Here is a 21678-nt window from a genome sequence, read left to right as displayed (position 1 = left end):
TCAAAAGGCAAGGTTAAAAACAAGGGCAAACCAAAGGCTTTCAGGACAACCCCCTGGCCCTGCCTCGCACTCCAGCCCTCGAACCACCTTGCTGGCCTGCTCGCCCCCAGCCCTCCCACACGCTGACCACCACAGCCCGCCTGTGCCCCCGCCGCCTCAGGGACGACCCCTGCCCGCAGCCCCACCCCCAAAGCCTCCCGCCCGGTGCTCACCCGCTCGAACTCCCCCTGCTCCTCGGCCAGGGGCTCCCCCCACCCCAATACCCCTCACGGCCCCGCAGCGGGAAGGCTCCCACCTCCCGGCCGCGCTCCTCCCGCGGCAGCGGGCCCAGCCCCCGGGGTGCGGGCGGCCGGGCAGCCTCGGCGGGCGGCCGCGAGCGCGCGCCGTGCCCCGCTGCTTCCCCTCGGGGGAGGGCGGGCAGCGAGGGGGCTCTGCGCCGGGGGCTCCTGCCCCGCTGTGCACCTCGGGGGGAGCCCGCCCCCTCAGCGGCAGACGCGGGCGGGAAGCCCACTCGTGGGCAGCGTCTCCCGTGGGAGAGAGCTGGGTCCTCACCTGTGAATTCTCCAAGAGGTGGAAGGGTCTGACATGGGCAAGCCGTCAAAGGCCTCCCCACGCAAGGCCCGTGCCGGACACTCAGCAAAGAGCCCTTCTCACAGCAAAAGGGCGTCAAATCCGCGCTGCCAGGCAGCAAGGCCTCCAGTAGGAGCAGCCTGCCATCTTGTCACTCTAGAGCCCTAGATGAAGATCTCTTGGTCTTAATTGTAGGTCCTTAACCTTCTGCTCCCGCTTGGCTGGAGACCGCAGGGCTGAGCTCAATTGGTTTCCCAGCCTGCAAAATATTTGAAGTACTTCCCACGTTTCTCTCGCAGAAACCCTTCAGCCTGGGTGCCGTGTCGCTGGAGTGCCGCTGAAGAGCTGGTTGACTGCTAGTGCCGCAGCATCGCTTACCCTGGGAGCTGAAGTACTTTACAAAATTGTCTGAAGTACGTTTGCAGAGGCAGTAGAGCAATATATAAGCATCATTACACTATACTTTAGGCCAGGATTGGTTATTCAATGAGAACAAGAAGTTTTAGACTTAAGAGTTCTCCAAAGGCATTGTAAAAATGTCTTTGAGGTAAACTTGTACAATTCGAGAGACTTAACACTTAATCTTGTGTACCCTTCTAGACTAGCAATTTCCAACCGTCAAACATTTTGTAAGGCCTACTTACTACTAATACTCTATTATACACTAGTGCAAAGGACAGATATGGAGCTTTTATCTCTAAATATTAGTTCAGTGCATTGCCAAGTACAGTACATTGCAAAGTGACTATAGCCCAGCATGGTCCAGATCCTGCTAAACCATGTACTGAACTTTAAAGAAAACAAAACAAAACCCCTAATAAATTCCTGGCTTTCCTTGCCTGTGTAAGTAACCCATTAAAACTGGCATAGTGAAATATCCTTAGCACAAAAGAGCAGCAAATGCTGCTGGCCTGTTTAGCTGTACTATTCCATCAGAAGAGGTGGTGGTTTCCACGAAGCCAATATTATATGGCGTGTTTATGAGTACAGTTAACACTGCTGGATACCCAGGAACCACGCATCCCCTTTTCCACTAAATTTGGCAGGGACATTATTACTATTTCTGTGTTTTGGGTGCCTGAGATGGCAGGTGCTATACAGCACCATGGGAAAAGCCAGTGATTCTGATTACTGAAAAGGATGTAGCCATGAAAAGTACATTGGCAGGGCCACTGTAACAAGTTGCAAGAATGAAAAATTAAAAAACCCTTCACATCTTGAAAAACGAATCTCATGACAAGCCTGATTTTAGGTCAATTGACCTTACTGGGCCTTATCCTTAGAGATAGCAAGTTCCTGTAACTCCCATAAATACGCTTGACAACAACTACTCCAATCCACAAACCTGCAGAATCCTAAATGGAGAAGTAATATAAATTTTTTACATTTAATAACTGCAAATTAGTCATAACTATTATGTTACTTGGAATCAACACAAATCCAAAGCAATTATTTAAGGTTGAAAATGTATCTCAGCAATTTAGGGCTGATATTTTAGTTAGATACCACATTATTCATCATCTACAGAATCTGTGGGCTCTCAAAACCAAAGAACAGGATGCAGATTACAACATATATTCATATAATTAGGCTTCTGGTGACTGTAGCCAGAGATTATACTTCTTACACATTTCTGAATATTTTCAAGTTGCAACGTATACTATGCAATTATGATAGTTGAAGGGCACTGAGGAAAAAAATTGTTATAATAATATATCCTCCTTTACGTCATTTTAATGAGTTTTTCTGCACTTGAACAGTCATCAACATCCAAGAGCTGTCCTGCCTTGTACTTCTGCATTATTAATACCAGCACCATCCATGCAGCTACAGTTAAAGGTCTGTCATTATTTCCATTATAAACTGGTATTTTCAAGGATTTATCACTCAAATGCAGAATAGCCCTTCAGTTCATATTTTTTGAATTTAAAGGAACTGCTTAGATCAACAATCTACAAACTCAACCACTTTCTAATTACGTTTTGACACAATAGGGGTTAACAGCTCCATAATGGCCATTATGGTCTATTGTGTATTCCAGTTACCGGTACTGCCTACTGCATCGTCTGTCTCTAACTGCAATCAAGCTTCTACCCACTCTTCTAAAGGGTCCATTTCTTTCTAACAGATCAACACACATGAAAAATCTATCACAAAAAGAATAGAGGACCTTTTTTATTTTTTAAGTCATAATTGTATTTTGGGGGCTAAACATACTCAATATGAATTATTGTTTGTTACAAGTATTTTGTAAGGAATATAAGGAATTTAATGTAGGCACATTCTCTTGTGCTAAAGTAATGTTACATAAAGAAACAAAATTCAGCCACAAAATTGCAGATAAATTGCTGATAAAATCTACCAGTGCATGAAAGTGAATACACAGGCAACTAAAATCTTAAATCAGCAGAGTAAATTCTACCCTTGGCTGCACTAAGGAAACACAGGAAACTTTGTTCTGATCTGCACTTTCCTCTGAGTATAAACAGCACAGCTGACTTTTTTGATGAGCAAAATATTGGATTATCTGTTCAGATTGTCAGTCTTAAATATTATAAAAGACATTATTCAGATTTAAGATGCTTAATGCTTGTCAGATGGAGCTGACTTTTTGAAAAGCTTCATTACCATGTAACATAAAGCATATTTGACCTTGAAGGTAGTTCAAAGTCTTCAGTTTCATTCCCTTCCTGTGTTTTAGAAAATCACTTTGGATGACTGCAGAGGTTGTATAACCAGCCTTTACTGTGTATGCGTTGCACTATCATAGAACATACACGACAGTCCTCTGATGCCAACAGAAGGATTGCCATTGATTTAAATGGGTTTGGAATTAGGCCCAGAATAGATAACTATGTGAAGCTATAATGGTATGATTTATTTACACATTTTTGACCTGTCCACAAAACTCAGAGTAACTCAGGACTGTTGCAGTACACCTGAAAGAAAAAAAAAAAGTGACTAAAACAAAAAAAACAAACAGATAAGCCCGTTTAACCTCCAATGCTCATAATTGTTTCATTTATGATATTCCATCTTGTAGTTGAAAACTCCATTCTTCTCCAGAACATGACTCCTGTTAGTCTACGAGAAAACCCAGTATTTGTTGTGAGTTATTTTGACAGCTTTAATATCATTTTCCACCTGGCATCTGGAAAGTTTTCCATTTTCACTTTCCTCCAATGTCTCACTTCTGTTTCCAAGTATATGTTGCATTCACACTGCACCTGTCATAGCAGTATCTATGTGCCTTAACACCGGTCTGAAAGCATCTACACTTTTACTTTTGCTCTTACACCAGGGACAATTGCTACCTTCATCACCTGTTTTGCAGTGAGATATTGCCCCCCTCTTAATAATGACAGCAGTACATAACCTCCTTCATACCATCACCTGATTCACAGAATACAAGTATACTTTTATAACCTTCTAATTCATGTGACTCCTTTAAATATTGTTCAGTTTATGAAGTTGTAGTCACTAAATGGTTGAAATCTTTTCACTGTACTTTCTGGTGCTGTTGTCAACATGTTGATGAAGCACTTCCTCAGAGACCACCAAAAACCTTAATTAGAAAAAAATGAAAGCATGTCAGCTAATGAGTGAGATTAGAAAAAAAGGATTATATTCTTTTGGATGCTGCTCTAAGCAACTGAAAGTTGCAGATTCAGAATTAACTTAGTGCTTCAGTGATGGCCTGGAAGATTCTCAGGAGAAATTATACAGTTTGAATTTCAGAAAAGGTACTGATCACTTGGAAAGAAGAGTATTATTAAAATATGATAGCTTTTTGTTTTCTTTCTTGTTTTTTCCCCAGACATCTGGTTCTGAGATGGGAACTGCAGTTTATTCTAGCAGACATCGTTTAGGATTCAGATCTGACCTGGATTTCTTGTCTACCCAAAAGAACACAATTCTCTGTTCCCAGTCTCTACAGCCATGTAAAAGCTAGTCAGATCTCAGACCCAGGAACTTCAGAATATATAGTCCTACTTGTTTCCTTTCTTATTCTCTAAAGCAAAGGGAAGATGGGAGCATAGCAAAGCAAAGGCAGATAGAAGTCATCCTGGAGGGTATTGACTGACTAGTGTCTAGCCCGGCTATAAATTACTACTTCTCTTTCTCGGCAAAGAGGAGGATGAGGAGAGCTGCAGAACTCTCTCAGAGGCACAGCGCTTGCTTGGACTGTGCCGTTCATGCACAATCAGCTAGATGTGGGCTGTGCCTAAGGCACAGGGAAAGCCTTGCTCTGCTCTCTCTCCAGTGCTAATCTTGACTTTGAGAAGACAAATAATCTCTTTAAATACCAGTGGTTCTTGTAGACGAACCAAAGCAACTTCTATTAAGTTAAAGGACTTAATGCTTTTAATTATTGCCCATGCTTTTAAAGTCCTGCTCCAAACTGTTAATGATTATAATTATATAGCATGACAAAAAAACAGGGCATAAAAGCATCCAGATGTGGAACATATAAAAGGGGAAGTATTTAACATAAGCTTACTGGAGCTGAAAGTACCAGGGATGATTGATTGCTCAGACACAAGTCAGGGAAGTGGTCTAAAAAATATTAACCATAATTGCAATTTATCTATTAACCACTTCATCTAACATTATGATATATTTAGAAACAATTCTGCCATCCAGTAATGCTCTGTGTGCTGCTTGTGGCAAACAGCAGATCTGCGTGCCTGGGTCTGTTTGGAAGAAGGATGTTTACTTGAGAAGCATATTATTTCTTCCATTTCAAAAGACATTAGCATGGTTATACAGTTAACTACACCTCAGTGACTTCCACTGTTTTTACAGAATACTCTTTAATCCGAGAGATAGCAAAGAAAGTTTTAAAGACAGCTCCCCTTAGTTAGTTAGTAAAGGTTTCTGCTGTTGTTTCTGCAAGGGTCAAAGAGTTAAAAGTTTAAAAGGCAGAAAGTTTTCCTCTTGTTTTGACTAAACTGGAGGAAACGTGCTAGAGCTGTGCAGAATTTGATTGCCAAACACAAAATGAAGATACACAGTGAGAAAATATAGTAAAGGTTTAACCCAACTGATGTAAGAAACAAACTCCAAGGATGCCCATGTTTCCTTGCTTTTATCACATTGTTAATCTTTAATCAGGAAAACAGTTCTGAGAACAGCTCTTTGTGCACAGCTAAACAGGCACCATTGCTCAGAAGTTAATGGGATCACCAGAGAACGAGACTATGAAATCATTTTCCTAATAAATCAATGAGTGAGATGTATAACCCAAAGGAGTTCAAATTCTGCTTCCACGTGGATGTGCAGCAAGTGCACATTAAACCTTGCAAAATCAGCAGTAAGGAGTTGGTTGGTGGGTTCAGAAGAGCAGTGGCTTCCTGTGTGATTTTTTTCCAGCTCAGATCACAAATCAGCATGGGTGCTAAAGTTTCTCAGGAGCCTGAATCAAGCTTCTCAATTCAAAAATCCAAAGAAATTTAGCCTGGGCCACAACATTTAAGGGCATATTTGAAGACATGTATATTAGCGTGACTTCACTGACAGCAGGTGATTTACTCCATGATATTTATCAGCAGAGATACCTTAAATCTTAGAGTCTTCCTCCCTGCTACAGTGACAAATCGTCATCTAAAGACCAAAACCAGATAGCCTCGTGCTTCCCCATCGGGAACAGGTAACAGAAATATGGTATAGCAGGTATAATTGCACATCTTTTATGCTCCTACAAGAATAAACAAAGTCAGCCTTATGGTCCTCCTCTTCATAATCTTTTTAAACAGCAAGATGAGGAAGTTCCTAGAAAGCACATGAGAACAGCTAAGTGACTTGTGTTTTGTGAATAATGGTTGTTACTCTGTTCAGAGCTGCCTCTACAAACTTACAGTCTCTTTATCTGTCATTCATACTCTTCTTTTGTTCTGTCTTAAAAAAAAAGATCTGGGCAGACTGCCTTTAATGCTTTCACCCAAAATAACAAGGTATTTTGCCTTAGTGCTATTGCAGTGCAAATACCTGAACTATACAAGGTTAATAAGTGTGTTACTTTTTGAATTTTATTTGAAGAATGCAAGTTGGTTGCTATTCATTTGTACATATTAGTTTAAGCTCATGTATAAGAGGTTTCTCTTTAAATAAACAGTATTCATATGGATCATCCTGAATCAGTAAATTTGGAGACAGGTACAGATGGTCAGTCAACAGAAGCATGTACAGCAGAGTCAGAATTCTGTCTTCCTAAAAGCATAATGAAATAATCTGTGCTTTCCAGGGTCCAGTTGAACCCTTCATCTCTTTACCGAGTGATGTTTGTAGCAATAATCATACTTGTGGCACTTATCTGGTAGGAACCATTTGCACTGACAAAACAAAAATGCTTTTACATTGAAAAAAATCCTATTGTGGTCCACCCATGTTGCCGCCTTCGTATTAGAAATGTGCTAAGCATAAGTGTACAATATGTAGGATTTCACCTGGCCTGTTAACACTTCCATCAGGGTTTTCCCATAAATACAAGATCTATTACAGAGGTAGCTGGTTTTATGTAATGTTGATTTTCCTACAGCAGTCAGGTTCAAGAACCAAAAGGTATGTAGTGATTGACATAGGCACATTTGCCTTCTGACCTTTAGATGCAGCCTGGCTTTTATTTCTGCACCATCAGCTTCTCTGTCCTGTTGTTGTTGCTTCCAGTGTTACAAAACGCTTGAAATATTCATCAAAGCCATTTTCCTGCAAAAAATATAGAACAAATCTCACTTGAAACAGAAAACACAGTTCAGCTCAAGTTGGTGCTTTTGTGTTGCTATCAAAGGAGAAAACAGTTATAGTAAATGTTTTTCATTTCAAAAAAGAACATACTATTTGCATTACAATAATCTAGAGAGGACTCAGCAGGGACTATCTGTGGCATAGATATAAAGATGAGAAGAGATAATGATCTTGTCTAATTAGGTTTTAAAATCCTCTGGCCAGGAACTATCTACCAAACTAGGAAGAATGCACAAGAACAGATAGAAATTGGCATTATCACCTCCCAACCCCCTTCCCATGCAGGGGATAAAGGCTTGGGGATGTAAAGTTACATGTCCAAAGTCAAATGGAAAATCCATAGCAGAGGAAGAAACAGAACCTAAAGCTTCTGAATCTGCATCCACACTTACTGGTTAGAGCCATCCTTCTTTAAAGAAGTCAGCTCATGAAGGACATACAGAACTGTGTCCAGTGGCTCAGACTGTATGTAAAGAGGTATAAAAGTGACAAGACAGACAACAGGTAAATGGAAGCATTTAAATAAATGAGAAAAAAACACATTGCCAGTCAGGTAGACAGAGCTGTGTAATCCTGAAGTGACAACTGTCAACAGAGTGCTGCTAGCAAGTGAAGGATCGTAGGGAAATAATGAACAGCATGCAAAAGGAAGGAGCAAGAGGAGACAGGGTTATCTCATCCTAGAAAAAAATAAACCAGTTTAAAATTTAAAAGGTGCTGCCATATCATTTGTTAAGGCTTGAGGAGGTGATGTCTCTGTAAAAGGGCACAGTTAGCAGGACCCTAGTTATCAGCAGGAAGCCAGAAGACTGCTCTTGAACAAGAGGTTGAAACATCTGCTGCTGCTTGAACCTGTGTGCAAGGATTTGTCATTTACCCCCTCCACATGTAGGAAGCAGGGAGCCCTTGACAGCTGCAAACACACACCTCTGTGGTAAACAGCTTTCACTCCAGCAAGGGTTACCATTTTTATTTGCAAAGCTGAATCTCGATGCCATCTGGCCTTTGTATGACTGAGCAGAGCAGATGCTACATAGGTGAAGGGAAACACACAACCTTATGCTGACTGTTTTCCACTCTGTTTAGTACAGTTTGTCCCCTTCTCTCCTGGCTGTGGTTCTGCTGTGCATTCAGCCAAAAAAATGCAGTAACCATGCAAAAATCATAGTCATGTTCTTATCAACCTTGTGCTGGCTAAGGTAAAGTCAGTCGAAGTCTTGGTGGGCCCAAACTGTCCATGTGCCTATTAGACCTCCTACAGTAGAAGAAAACAGCTCCCGAGCTCACACGTGACATGGTTACACATACCTGGCCACTGCCTAGACACCAGTGGCTACAGAGCCCGTTACTCACATATTCACACCGATCCCTGATACAGGTTCGATGAAAGAGAGGACAGTGTTCCTATGGGGAAGAGTCCCAGCTCAGAGATCAGAGTCACAGCTCAAGAAATAGCTCCAAAAGAGCAACTCCTTATCAAGGTTAAGATTACATGAATCAATCCCATCTCCAGAGCTAACAAGCTGGTGAGAGAGAACAATGAACAGTGAATAACATGCTGCTCAGAGCCACTAATTGAGCAAACACCATTAATGGGGAGCTGCTTGCTGCTCTGCATGTGGGGTGCTGTCTCTCACCTGAGATTCAGGTGTGAAATCAGAGACCAAACTAAGTGTCTTGTGTTGCTGAGAAGGGTCACCGGTGTCACAGGAGGGAAATAAACCTCCAGTACCCTTCACAGGCAATGTGTGGATGTGCCACAGTACCAACCTAGCCAGGACTCCAGTTTTTATTCCTTACAAGAGAAAATGGAAAAGAGAACCAAAAAGAGAAGCAGTTTCTCTGCCAAAGCAGAAGAATAACGAGCAAGAAACCAGTCTGCTTGTGGTATAACATCAGCCTTGGCATGGACTGTGGCACAGCCAGGACTTCCCCTAAAATACAGCCCAGGTTTGCTCACTCAAGCTGATACTAAACTAAGCATCAAAGGTTGGTGACTTTCATCAGAGACCATAAACGCACACTAATGCATGTTTCCCTCTGCTAAGATTTACTTCCATTTCTTTTGAGAAGTTTTAGCATGTCTGTCGTCAAGATGAAAATGCTGGACAGGCTAATGAAAGCGCAGTCTAATCACAATAAATCAGTATTATTTTCCCCTTCTCATTCCTCTGCCATCAGAATGCATGAAGACAGGCAAAAAAATTACATCACCTTAGTAATCCAGAGATGTTATACCTTACAATCTGCCCAAGACAAAAACTGTACCATTTAGGGTTGGAGAGAGGGAGGTAAGAAGGGAAGCACTGTGCTCCCAGTTTGCTGCTACCTGTTCTGCCTGGTTCCTAGAGGCTCAGTCTCACGGTTCACATGGCACATGAGGAGAGGAGCATGCAGCACATGTGGCCAGAGCCCTCAGACCTCCTGCAGCTGGCTCAGTGCCGAAGAACTGCCTGTAAGAAAAGGGGCTGTGAGGCAGAAATATCACACAGGGCTGTGCAGGGTCCAGAATAAATACTTGGCTCAGTCACAGACTCTTTTGCAACTGCAGGCAATTTGCACAGTTCATGTTTTCTTCTGGAAATTGAGGGAGCAGTCCCTGCCCTGGTCTCTGTGAGCTGTACGCTTGCAAGGGCTGCCCTTAGATCTGGGCTCGTGCAGCATCCACTCCAGCACCAATTGCGGTATGCTCAGTATCACCTGAGCACAGCTTCACAGAAAAAGTAACAGTCAAGAAGCAATGTTCTTCCATTAGTAGAGTAGCTCAGAGAATCTTTAAAAAAAAAGCTACAATTTTGTAACAAAAAACCCAAGTGACAAACTCTTTGGAGGTAACAATATGTAGGATAATTAGCAATGGAAGGGGAGTAGAATTTCTGAGTATTATTATATGTCATTAACAACTTTCAGATCTCCATGAGAGTGCTTTGCTGCACCTCGGTTTGTAGTGATGAGTTAAACTTTCTTATGACACTTTTTCTGAGCATCTAAGAACCTTTACATTTATTGCATTGAATTCCAGTAAGTCAGTAAAAGTCAAAGTGCTTAAAACCTCTATTTTGAACAGCCTGAATAGTGTCCATCAAAGGAAACATCCCAAAAACACTCCTCTCAAGGCGCTTGTTGAACACTATCATCGCGAAATGTCAGATTTACACTCATTTAAATAATTTGACAGCTTCCAAGAAGACACCTGATGAGCATCACATTCATATGTCAAGAAGCACAGAGAAAAAGTGCCAAAAAAGTTCAATCCAAAAAAATTGTATCAGCTATTAGATGAGAATTATAATACAGTTACTACTAAAAAGATTTCTCATTTAAATGGAAAATAAACTTTACATTCAATATTTATTTTTTTTTTTAAAGACCTTACATTGCCCCCATACCACCTCCCATGTTTCTCATTAACAAGATCTCTCAGCTCACTGAATCCAGAAGGCAGACAGATATGTGGCAAACAGCAATGCACACTGGTACTCAGAGAACATCTCAAGACCACTGTAACTGAGCCATTGGAGATGCTACGTCTGGGGTTTTTTTGTGGGAGCCACTAGGAATTATGAGAATTCAGTATGTTCAGATTAAACCTTTAATACCTTCTGTTGGGTATGTAAAAGCTGAATCTCTAAATGAGAAGATTCTTGAAAAAAAATCTTGACCCTGATTTGCATATGCTCCAGTTATTTCATTGCACCAAATACTATGCATGTTTTATAAACGGGCTTAAGGCTTACTGTGTGTTTGTGATATGCTTTGAGATCCTCTGATGGGAGGTGTTACCTAAATACAAGTAATTTGATGCTTAAGTGTCTAGAATTCCCAGTGGACATCTGCACTCAAGCCCTGCTGCCATCACAAATGAAAAACATTTGGAATCCTTAATGTGATTTTTAATGGACATATGTTCATAACACAGTGCCACCAATTTGGCATATTTAGTGTCTTCTCAAGAGAAGCCCACAGTTTGTATAGCAAGATTGTGGGAGGTTAGGATTGCAGTGTGAGAAAATTTGCACAACACCTGCCTGCCTGACTATAATTTAATTGGCAGAAACTAATGCTCTGGGTTTACGGATTTTTTTTTCCTTCGCTCAAGACTGAAGACACTAGGACTAATTCTGCTGTCTTACACTGTCAATTTTAAGCTTTATTCTGACTTTACTTGTGCTGCAACATGATCATTTTCTGGTCCACTGTCTTTTTTCTGACAACTGAAGTACTGCTAGTTTACTCTCAGCTGTTATATCTATGTATAGTGACTGCCTGGCCAGCAGGAAGGACTTAGTATTTTTGTACATCACTGAAAAAGGGGTCTGCATAGTATTACTGAAGATTATGCCTCATTTTATTTTTAATGAAGTACTTAATGATACATTTTAAGAGGAAAATAGTTGACCAAACTGTTTCTGATAAGCTCCACCAGCACCACAGTATGTGGACTCCAAAAACAAACACCACCACTGTCATTATTAAATCGTCTTTGATTTTACCTTTGCTTACAGCAGAGCCCCATCTGGGGTAGTCTTTAGCACCTCTTATCCTACCAGATTTTTGTTTTCCTTTTCAGGAATGTTTGGCCTTGCAGTGCATCAAGGACAGCCCCTCTTACTTCACTATTTTCTTCCCTTTGCATTTACAAAACATAATAAAAAGCTTTGCAGGAGAGAGAGGATACAGTCCCAGGGGAAGCGTTCCTGCAGTGTGAGACTCAGCTCCGTGGTATTTTAGACTTGCAGGGCAGGAAGGGGAGCTGCAATCCTGATCCGTGCTGCTCTGCCAGCCCTGGCTGTTCAGGGCTGGCAAATCACTGCTGGCTGCCTCAGCGAAAGCCTTGCTGGAAACATCTCATTGACTGCACGAACCTGAGCGGGTGGCAGGCTATAAACGTCCTTTATATAGGATACTCACATCAATATTGTTGCTATAAAGAACTCCCTGAAACTTAGCTGGGACTCCTAGATTTTCTGTTCTGCAAACTACTGTTGACAATATTTTACAAGTATGGTGGAACCCCCGCGAATATAAAAAGTTACAAGTTGGCATGAAAGCATTGCCTCATCGAGGCCCCAGATGCTTTGCTGGGACTGGGTATAAGCAGAGTGAGATAGAATGGCAGCAGGGTTATTTCTACAGGTTTATTTGCCTGAAATACTTCACTCTACACACACCCAGACTGCATGGACAAATGGATGTGAAGATCAGCCTTTCTTTATGGGCATGATGGACTAAAATGGAGTAGGGGAAGGTAAAGAGCTGACAGACAGACAGGCAGGTGGGAACAGTTAGAGGCAAGACCTCAAAACATCTGAGGTCACACTCTCACCCTCAGAATTATAAGAGTAGTAGTGGCTGATGGTATCAGATATATACATGTCTGTGTATGTACATATGCATCCAGTGCACTTCACACACGTAACAAAGCGCGCAGCCACATTCCTGAGCAGTTTTGTGCCTTTTCTTTGAGTAATAATTTAAAGATGGGTTAATATTTTATGACCCCCATAGGACTCCCAGTAAAATAAAACATAACATTTGAAGGGGGAGGTTAATTACTGAGATAGTTTCTGATCTGCCTCTTCTGAGCTTGTAGCAATATAAAATAATTGTTCAGTTTGCAAGAGCCTAAAGCAAGTCATAAGTAAAAACTCCCTCCCGCACTGAAGGAAAGTCAACATTTGGATTTACATTGCTTGTTTTTTTCAGAATTGCATGGACAAAAATACAGCCTCTGGGCAGGCTTGTGTAGTGGTTATTCAGTCCTGTCAGTACTCACTGTTGAACTTTATCCTTGGATCAGGCAATGTTCCCAAGGTGAGTAAACACACCTTGGACAAGCCTCCACTTCACAGCCCACTAACAAGCATCTGCCTACCAAATGTGCCAACTGCGCATTGCCTGGACGACCCCTGTGTCCCCGGGTCCAGATACTCTTTGTACTCAGCCTTTCCCACACACCGAGAAGTTACAATGCTTTTGGTTTCAAAGCCAAATTGGATCAAAGTTTGGTTAAACTGCTAAATTTTGTAACTGCTTCGCAACAGCAGCAGGGGCTAAGAATCACCACTTTCAGCATTCATTAATCAAATCTGTTAAATGATTACCTTGCCAGGGATGCTTTGTTGACAACTCTGCATGATTACAATGTCAGTGGCACTGTCCCAAGACACATCCAATGGTGACGTAAAGCACAAGCCTCCCTCACCTCACCTAGTGGGATGGACACTACCATAAAGAATATTTAAGGAAGGAGAATGCTTCCTTGGAAAGCAGTGATCACAAGAGTACTCCAAAGCAAGTGAAACGGGATCAACTGAAAGAGACAGCAGAATCCTCTCTGACATTCTACTCCATCTTATAAATACAGTAAGTAGAATGGCCTTTATTTTTTCCAGCTTGAAATTACCAGTGATCCAAGTTCTCTATATTGATTTTAAAGCAGAAGTATATGATCTAGTCTATTACAAATTCTACCTTTGCATTATACATTGTTAGGAAGCTTTATTGACACTGGTTAGAATGTCATAGTATGCTAACACACCCAATATATTTGATTTTAGACTGTGATCAGTATTTCAAAGCCATCAACAAGATCCACTACAGGTTCAATAATGCCTCCACAGTTGAAAGCAGAGGTAAACGTCATGCCCAAGGTTGTCCAGGGGGATTTGCAGAGCCTGCCTCCAGAAGCGAGGGATTTCATTGAAAGTAATGCCAAGCTATGCCAGCCTGAGAGCATTCATATCTGTGATGGCTCAGAAGAAGAAAACAAAAAAATTCTGGACATTATGGTAGAACAAGGCATGATCAAGAGGCTGAGCAAGTATGAGAACTGGTGAGTAGCCTGAACGAAGTCAAGTATCAACTCAGAATTGCAATATACATTTTCTATCCTGTTTACTTTTAAAACTGCTTATAACCCTTCAATATTTGCTTTCCATGAACATTTTGGCACTGTTGCTTACATAGGTGAAATACTCAGGAAAAGCAAACTATTTCCTCTAGAAATTAACATAAAGCATGTTATTCAATTGCACTATCAACTGTACATTGTCTCTATTGATTAGTTACATCAGGGAACTGAAGTAATGTCATGAGACTTACATAACTAATCATTAGCAATGGCTAAATATTATTTAGCAAATACATCTTTTGAAGAATTCTACTATTCTAGTCAATTAGTTTATTCATCAAATACTTTTTTGTGGCATTCAAATAGCTCTGTGGGTGTTCAAATATTCAGTACAGGCATTATTCATATCATGCCGATGAGCTTTGACTGTAATGTATTCAGCAAATACTTTTTTCAAATATTTCATCATCTCTCCCAACTAACCGAACATGAAAGGAGAATATTAACAGCAAGTACATACTCAGGAATTACGTGCCAACCAAGAGATCTTCATGGAGGAAATCTGCAAAGACTTTTGAATAACTAAGTGCAGGAATTTGGCAATCTGTTTGCAGACTATTTGGGAGAGAAAAGGGCAAGATTCACCAGATAAATTATTCATTGTTAATTATATGCTTAGCTGTAGTGATGATGGTTATGACAGCCCAACTAGAACATTTTTATACTTGTGGAAAATTTCTATGCACAGAGGTGAAAATGTAAAACAATCCTTTCTATTGTAAATAGATGGCAAAAATTCTTTAGAGGGGAAAAAAAGACTCCCTCTTAATACACTCCTTCACTTTTTATGATCATGCTTGTACTCAGTATTTCTTTTGTGATGCCTCTAACTTAAAAGACTACGCCAATCCACTAAGCTGGATTCTGATCCCACAGGCACTTATACCAGCACTTAAAGTACTTGATGCCTCAAGCAAAGCGGATGCCAAGCATTTTGTGGTCCCCATGCAAAACAGCTTCACGCTGATGAGAATGAGAATTAAACAAGATTAACTGTTCCCTGGAAGTTAGCAACAGAGTATAAGACTGAGATAAGAGGCAAAGGAGTATTAACATGTAACCAGAATTTCCTAGGCCATATAATTTGTTATTTGTACTGGAAAGTCTTGAAACAACTTGTACCAGAGAATGTACCTAACCGATTTGTGAGATTGTCTGTTATACTTGCTGTGTCACTGCAGTTTTGGCCTTACTAAGCATTGTACCCTGTTGTGCTAAACCAGTCCCACAGAAGGGGAAAAAGTGCTATATTGATAATTAAAGTCTAATTTCCCAATTTGTGGTGAAATGCAGCTGGTTGGCTCTCACTGACCCAAGAGATGTGGCAAGAATTGAGAGCAAAACCGTCATCATCACTCAAGAACAGAGAGATACCACTCCAATCCCTAAAACTGGAACTAGCCAGCTGGGTCGCTGGATGTCTGAAGAAGATTTTGAGAAAGCCTTCAATACCAGGTTCCCAGGCTGCATGCAAGGTAGGCAAGAAAGGGGTGGTTGACATTGAACTTCTAGGATTACAGATACACTACTACTACTAGTTACAGTAATCTTTCTATAAAGATTTTAGCTGAAGATTTAGGTTTATACCCTTGATATTAGTCACTTTGTTGATTTCATCTGGATCTTTACCATAGATCCGAATGCCTGTGCAAGGATGATCCTCAGTCTCTTTCCAGCATTTTTCTCTTCATAAAGAGGGGCAAAGTAAGGTAGGAAAATTTGGGTGATTTTTTTTAGGAAATCACACAGCAACTAAGCAGCAGATAGGAAGTGAGGTGAGAATGGAGGATCCCCATCCCCAGCAATAATTTCAGTTTCAGTGATTTACACCAACAGAGAACTTGGCCTCCACCCACCTTTACTACTGGCTAGACAATTTGTCTGAACAGTTGCTTTCAGCATTTAACATAAAACTTCTTGCTACACAATTAGACAAACAAAGCTACAGCTCTTTAAACATCATCAGAAACACCCACAAGACAAACAGCTTTTAAAGGAGTGAGAAACAACCTCCATGTTAATAAAGATTATTTCAAAAGTTCCTTATTTTGCTCTTTGCCACATCTTGCTACTCCCTGTTTTCCAGGACGGACAATGTATGTCATCCCCTTTAGCATGGGGCCTGTTGGGTCTCCTTTGTCCAAGATTGGGATTGAGCTGACAGATTCACCGTACGTAGTGGCCAGCATGAGGATCATGACACGAATGGGAACAGCTGCTTTGAAAGCCCTGAGCAACGGGGAGTTTGTAAAATGCCTTCACTCGGTTGGCTGTCCTCTACCGCTAAAAGGTGAGAGATATTAAAAACTGTCACCCCTGAAAATTCCCAGGGGCATGTTTTAGAGCTGACTGCGTGTTCTCAGCACATGGGAGACACTCACCGTACAAGACCAGGGTGGTTTGTGCAACAGCACTAGGTTCAGAACTCAGTTAAAGGAATTAAAGCAATGAGAGTTTCATGGAAAGGAGATTATTATCCCTAGTACCTACCAGGGGGTTTCCTTTAAAGCATCTGGTATGGGCTGCTGTCAGAGGCTTGATGCTGATGAAACAACAGTGTGATCCAGCATGGAAATTGCTGCATTCATGAGTACAACATTCTGTTCTGCAGAACCATTAATCAACAACTGGCCATGCAACCCAGAGTTAACGCTGATTGCCCATCTCCCAGATCGCAGAGAGATCATTTCATTTGGCAGCGGTTATGGAGGAAACTCCTTACTGGGGAAAAAATGCTTTGCGCTCAGAATTGCCAGCAGAATCGCCAAAGAGGAGGGCTGGCTAGCTGAGCATATGCTGGTAAGAGCTATTAAATCATGTGTGTTTGAACAGCCATTAAACCCTAAATTAGTTCAACATAAATACATCACATCTTGCTATCAATGAAATTAGTCTCATATGGATAGTCCTGTAACATTAAATATGAATTTATCACATGGCAAGCTTATTGGAAATAGGAAACTGCTTGCAAGGTTAAGCACCAAACATTTTAAAATAGTACCTGTAAAATCAGAAACCAAGAAAGATTTGGAACTTCTGACAGTGGCTGGTTGTAGGCAGACCCACATACTTGAGCAACATCATCACTGGGCATCCACATTGCCCCTACAAGTCTAATAGCAAAAGATTAATGCAAGTTTTGAAAATTGTCTTTCCTATTATAAAGAGGTCTATGCACTCAAAAATCTGCAAATATTAGATTTTCTAAATGAGTTCTGCTTTGTACCTTTCCTGCCTTTACTTTCTGATGTCATTTAAACATTCTACTACCATAAAATACCACTGAAAAAAAAGAATTTCAAAGTGCATAAGAGAACAGTCTCAGAAAAAGTATCTGTGTCTCTGAGAAGTGCAGAGGTATCCATACATGAAGTGCTTTCACTTCACTCCAGCCATGCAAGTCAAAAGAATATTGCCTGGTTTTCTTCTGTCTCAGCTGAGAAACACAGCTGTATGCAGTCTGTGTATATTTAATCAGAAAAATAGAAACAAATGTTTAAATTATATACATACCAGACATTTTTTAGAAATATAAGAACCCCTTACAGGTATTCTAAGGGCAAGAAGAGTAGACTTTTTGATTGATAAAGTACAGTTTGAGTTATTTGTCAACTCTATTATGTGGTGCTTCTTCTGTAGGAAGAAATTTGCATAATTAAATATTTTATCATTACCACTTGCTGGCAGACAATCTTCAAAATGAAAAGTGCAAGAAAAAAGGACAGTGTTTAACAGTTGCATTAATTTTTCAATAGATCCTGGGCATTACCAATCCAGAAGGTGAAAAGAAGTATTTTGCTGCAGCATTCCCTAGTGCCTGTGGAAAAACTAACTTGGCCATGATGAACCCAAGCCTGCCAGGATGGAAAATTGAGTGTGTGGGTGATGATATTGCCTGGATGAAATTTGATGAACAAGGTATGGAACTAAAATTGGATTGTTTTACAGTCCAGTATGGGTTGCTTTTAGGTGCAGCAAGAAATACTACAAAGTTGTGGATGCATTAAAACAGTTTGATTTACTTATATTTTGTCATTTGTCTTCCAGGCAACTTAAGGGCAATCAATCCAGAAAACGGCTTTTTTGGTGTTGCCCCTGGAACCTCAGTCAAAACAAACCCCAATGCTATTAAAACCATATTCAAGAACACCATCTTTACCAATGTAGCAGAAACCAGTGATGGAGGTGTCTATTGGGAAGGCATTGATGAGCCATTACCACCAGGAGTAACACTGACTTCATGGAAGAACAAGGATTGGACCCCAGATAATGGTAATCCAGCCCACTCCACAGTCTCTCTTGGCTTTCTCTGCTGAATTCAAATTAATTCTGCCATTACAACCTTTTCATTGTATTCTGCACAGGGGAACCTTGTGCTCATCCCAACTCACGATTCTGCACTCCAGCCAGCCAGTGCCCCATCATAGACCCTGCATGGGAATCACCTGAAGGCGTGCCCATTGAAGCGATAATATTTGGAGGCCGCAGACCCACTGGTAAGAGATGCAGCAGCCACATATCAAGGCTGAAGTGCTGACCACAGAAGGGTTGAAACACAACTGGGCATAGACACAGGTTTTGCTTTCACAGCTGCAAAAGCAAGGAAATAACCATGTTAGTCTGACTTCTCCATGTTAGCCTTTGACACACACACTTACTGCCATGGATGTTTCAATGTCTGAACTGTTAGATATTAACACAAAACAAGTAATAATAATAATAATAAAGGGCTGCAGAGACATCAGGACCCACTAACCTGGGTAATACATAGACACATAACAAATTGCTACACTTGTCTCAATTTGCTTACAGTTTAACTACTGCAGATGGGAAATGATTAGAGAAATGAACCAGTTGTAGACAGTTTACAGAAAAGGAAGTAAAATAAATTGATCTGTTAAAGGTCACCTAAAGTTGGAAAAGAAATAGAAGTAACACTAGGTTTGAGTCCAATATCATGGCCACAGGACCAGATTCTATTTCCAGTAAAATCTGCTAGGGATTCTGGGGTCCCAGGTATCTCCCACTGAGCAACTAAACATGGATGTGTTCAGTAATCAGTAGCCAGTTTTGAAAACATTCACATAAACTTCTTTGCTATAAGAGGCCAGGAAATGAACCAATTAAAAAAAAGAAAAATTAGAATACATTATACAGTAACACGCAGTCAGCAGTATCTCAGGTAGCAAAACCTGTTGTAAAAATGTTTCTGGACCTCTAATTACTGAAGTGATTTTGTTCTTTACAGGTGTGCCTCTTGTGTATGAGGCCTTTAACTGGCAGCATGGAGTATTTATAGGAGCAGCTGTGAGATCTGAAGCAACAGCAGCTGCTGAGCACAAAGGTAAATCAAAATATCATCTGCCTACCTGTATTAAAAGCAAACCTCTCTGGACTGCTTGCTCTGTCCTCCTCCCCTGCTCTTTCGCATTTCAGTTTTGGCAGCTAGTTTTGCAACCTGTGCATTTTCACAATAGAAAAATATTTGTACTGGAATTAAAAGCCAAATTCTCTGTAAAAGTCAAATTAAGCAAAATAATCCCCTAGGTGGCAAGCATACAGAACAGTGCAGGCATAGGGTTGCCAGAAGCCTTGATATGGAGTTCTTGTTACAGTCTGGGATAAATTTTCTCGTCTGCTAGAGCTCAACATAAATATGTGAATGATGAAAGCCAGTTCTTGGGGATCTTCATTTAGGCTGCTTGACGTGAGATTTAAGAAATTAACTTCCACCGATTACAAAAATTAATTTAATCTGTACTTTTTTGGTACATCAAGGGTAATGCTTGTATTGTTTCTTAAAGCTTTTTGGTTCAGATGCAGAAGAGTGGTTAAGGGACCATGGGTTCTAAAATCCTGGGAAGATCCAAATCTTTGTGCTTTAGAATAAACGTGCTATTTATTACCTTACACTCTCCATTTGTGTTTTGAACAGGCAAAATCATTATGCACGATCCATTTGCCATGAGACCGTTCTTTGGTTACAACTTTGGCAAATACTTGGCCCACTGGCTCAGCATGGCACACCGTCCAGCTGCAAAACTACCAAGGATCTTTCATGTTAACTGGTTCCGGAAAGACAGCCAAGGGAAATTCCTGTGGCCTGGCTATGGAGAGAATTCCCGTGTGCTGGAGTGGATGTTCAACAGAATTGAAGGGAAAGCCTCTGCCAAGCCGACTGCCATAGGTTACATCCCTGCTGACACTTCTTTGAACCTAAAGGGTTTAGAAGATGTCAACTTGACTGAATTGTTTGATATCTCCAAAGAGTTCTGGGAAAAGGAGGTAGAAGAAATCAAACAATACTTTGAAGTGCAAGTTAATGCTGACCTTCCCTATGAAATAGAAAGAGAAGTGCTTGCCTTAGAGATGAGGATAAAACAGTTGTAGCTGATCAAAACCACAATTATTTCTCAATCCACACATGCTAAGACAGGACAAACACATTTTACCAAATCACCACTGGAAGCATAACAGCACACTGATGGGCAGGGAGTTATAATGAAAAGTAGGTCTCAGTTTAGTTAGCATATGGGTAGGGGCATTCTAGAAGAAACTCCAGACCTGACGATTTATAACTACATCAGTTGTTGTGAATAGGTGAGCAGCTGTGGGAATGTATGTGCACGTGGTCTTCAAAACCCTGATCTGTTACTTACACACACATATAGCCATGAGGTGTGTAAATTACTTGCCTAGTTCTGCATACACAATCCAAACCAATCCAGCCTTCAAGGTGTAGCACATTGTTACTATCACACAAACCACTAGTGTCTCAGACTCAACAGGAAAGAATAAAGAAACTTAGATGCTGTATATATGTATTGCCTAAACATATTTCATGGCTTAAATATTTTTTAGAAAAATGAAGTTGTAACTTTTATCAGTGAAAGATAACTTCGTATTACTAATGCGTATTTAAGATATTGCTATTATATATGCCTCATGTTCTTGTGATTTCCAGATGTTTTGAGTGGCTTGTTCTTTAACTGTTGAAATAAACGTTTATACAAAACATGACCTCATTTCCAGTATTCTCACTGTTTATAAACTACACACATATAAATTGGGCCTCCTGTCAATACCACAGCACAGAGAGAAATTCACATGTGGAAGTTAGATGTTGACTAGCATTGATCTGCTGCTCCTAAGCCAGCTAGTTTAAGCCACATAGTGTCTTTGCAACTTTTATTCAAGCCAAAGGACTCATCCAGAAATTATGATACCAGCTGCGAGCAGTCATCCAGCTAGTGACATGCTCTCCATCACTGGGCATTGCTAGTTACTTCAGGCATTTATAAAATAAACTACCCGCTAGGAAATTCCCATGTTAGGACCTTGCTCATTTGCCAAAGTCATAGGATTTGTCTCTGTTCCACAGTACCTTGGCTTTTGCAAGAATGACTAGTGGAGCTGCTAGAGTAAAGACAGTTTGGGAAAAGTTTTCTGGA

The 21678-nt window shown here is 40.8% G+C and overlaps 1 protein-coding gene across 1 annotated transcript; it reads left to right on the top strand.

Moving 5' to 3' along the window:
- The first annotated feature begins 13883 nt into the window (after positions 1-13883).
- PCK1 (phosphoenolpyruvate carboxykinase 1) lies at positions 13884-20617 on the top strand. Its single transcript, XM_068416325.1, has 9 exons — positions 13884-14149; positions 15521-15702; positions 16314-16517; positions 16839-17026; positions 17983-18145; positions 18275-18499; positions 18592-18723; positions 19476-19571; positions 20163-20617. The coding sequence occupies exons 1-9, from the start codon at positions 13926-13928 to the stop codon at positions 20615-20617; spliced, it is 1869 nt and encodes a 622-aa protein (XP_068272426.1). The 5' UTR covers positions 13884-13925.
- The last annotated feature ends 1061 nt before the right edge of the window (positions 20618-21678 follow it).

The sequence above is a fragment of the Nyctibius grandis genome, chromosome 19 (assembly GCF_013368605.1).
Source record: "Nyctibius grandis isolate bNycGra1 chromosome 19, bNycGra1.pri, whole genome shotgun sequence".
Classification (NCBI taxonomy): domain Eukaryota; kingdom Metazoa; phylum Chordata; class Aves; order Nyctibiiformes; family Nyctibiidae; genus Nyctibius; species Nyctibius grandis.
The sequence above is the reverse complement of the archived record's forward strand: the minus strand, read 5'-3'. Positions and strand labels throughout refer to the sequence as shown.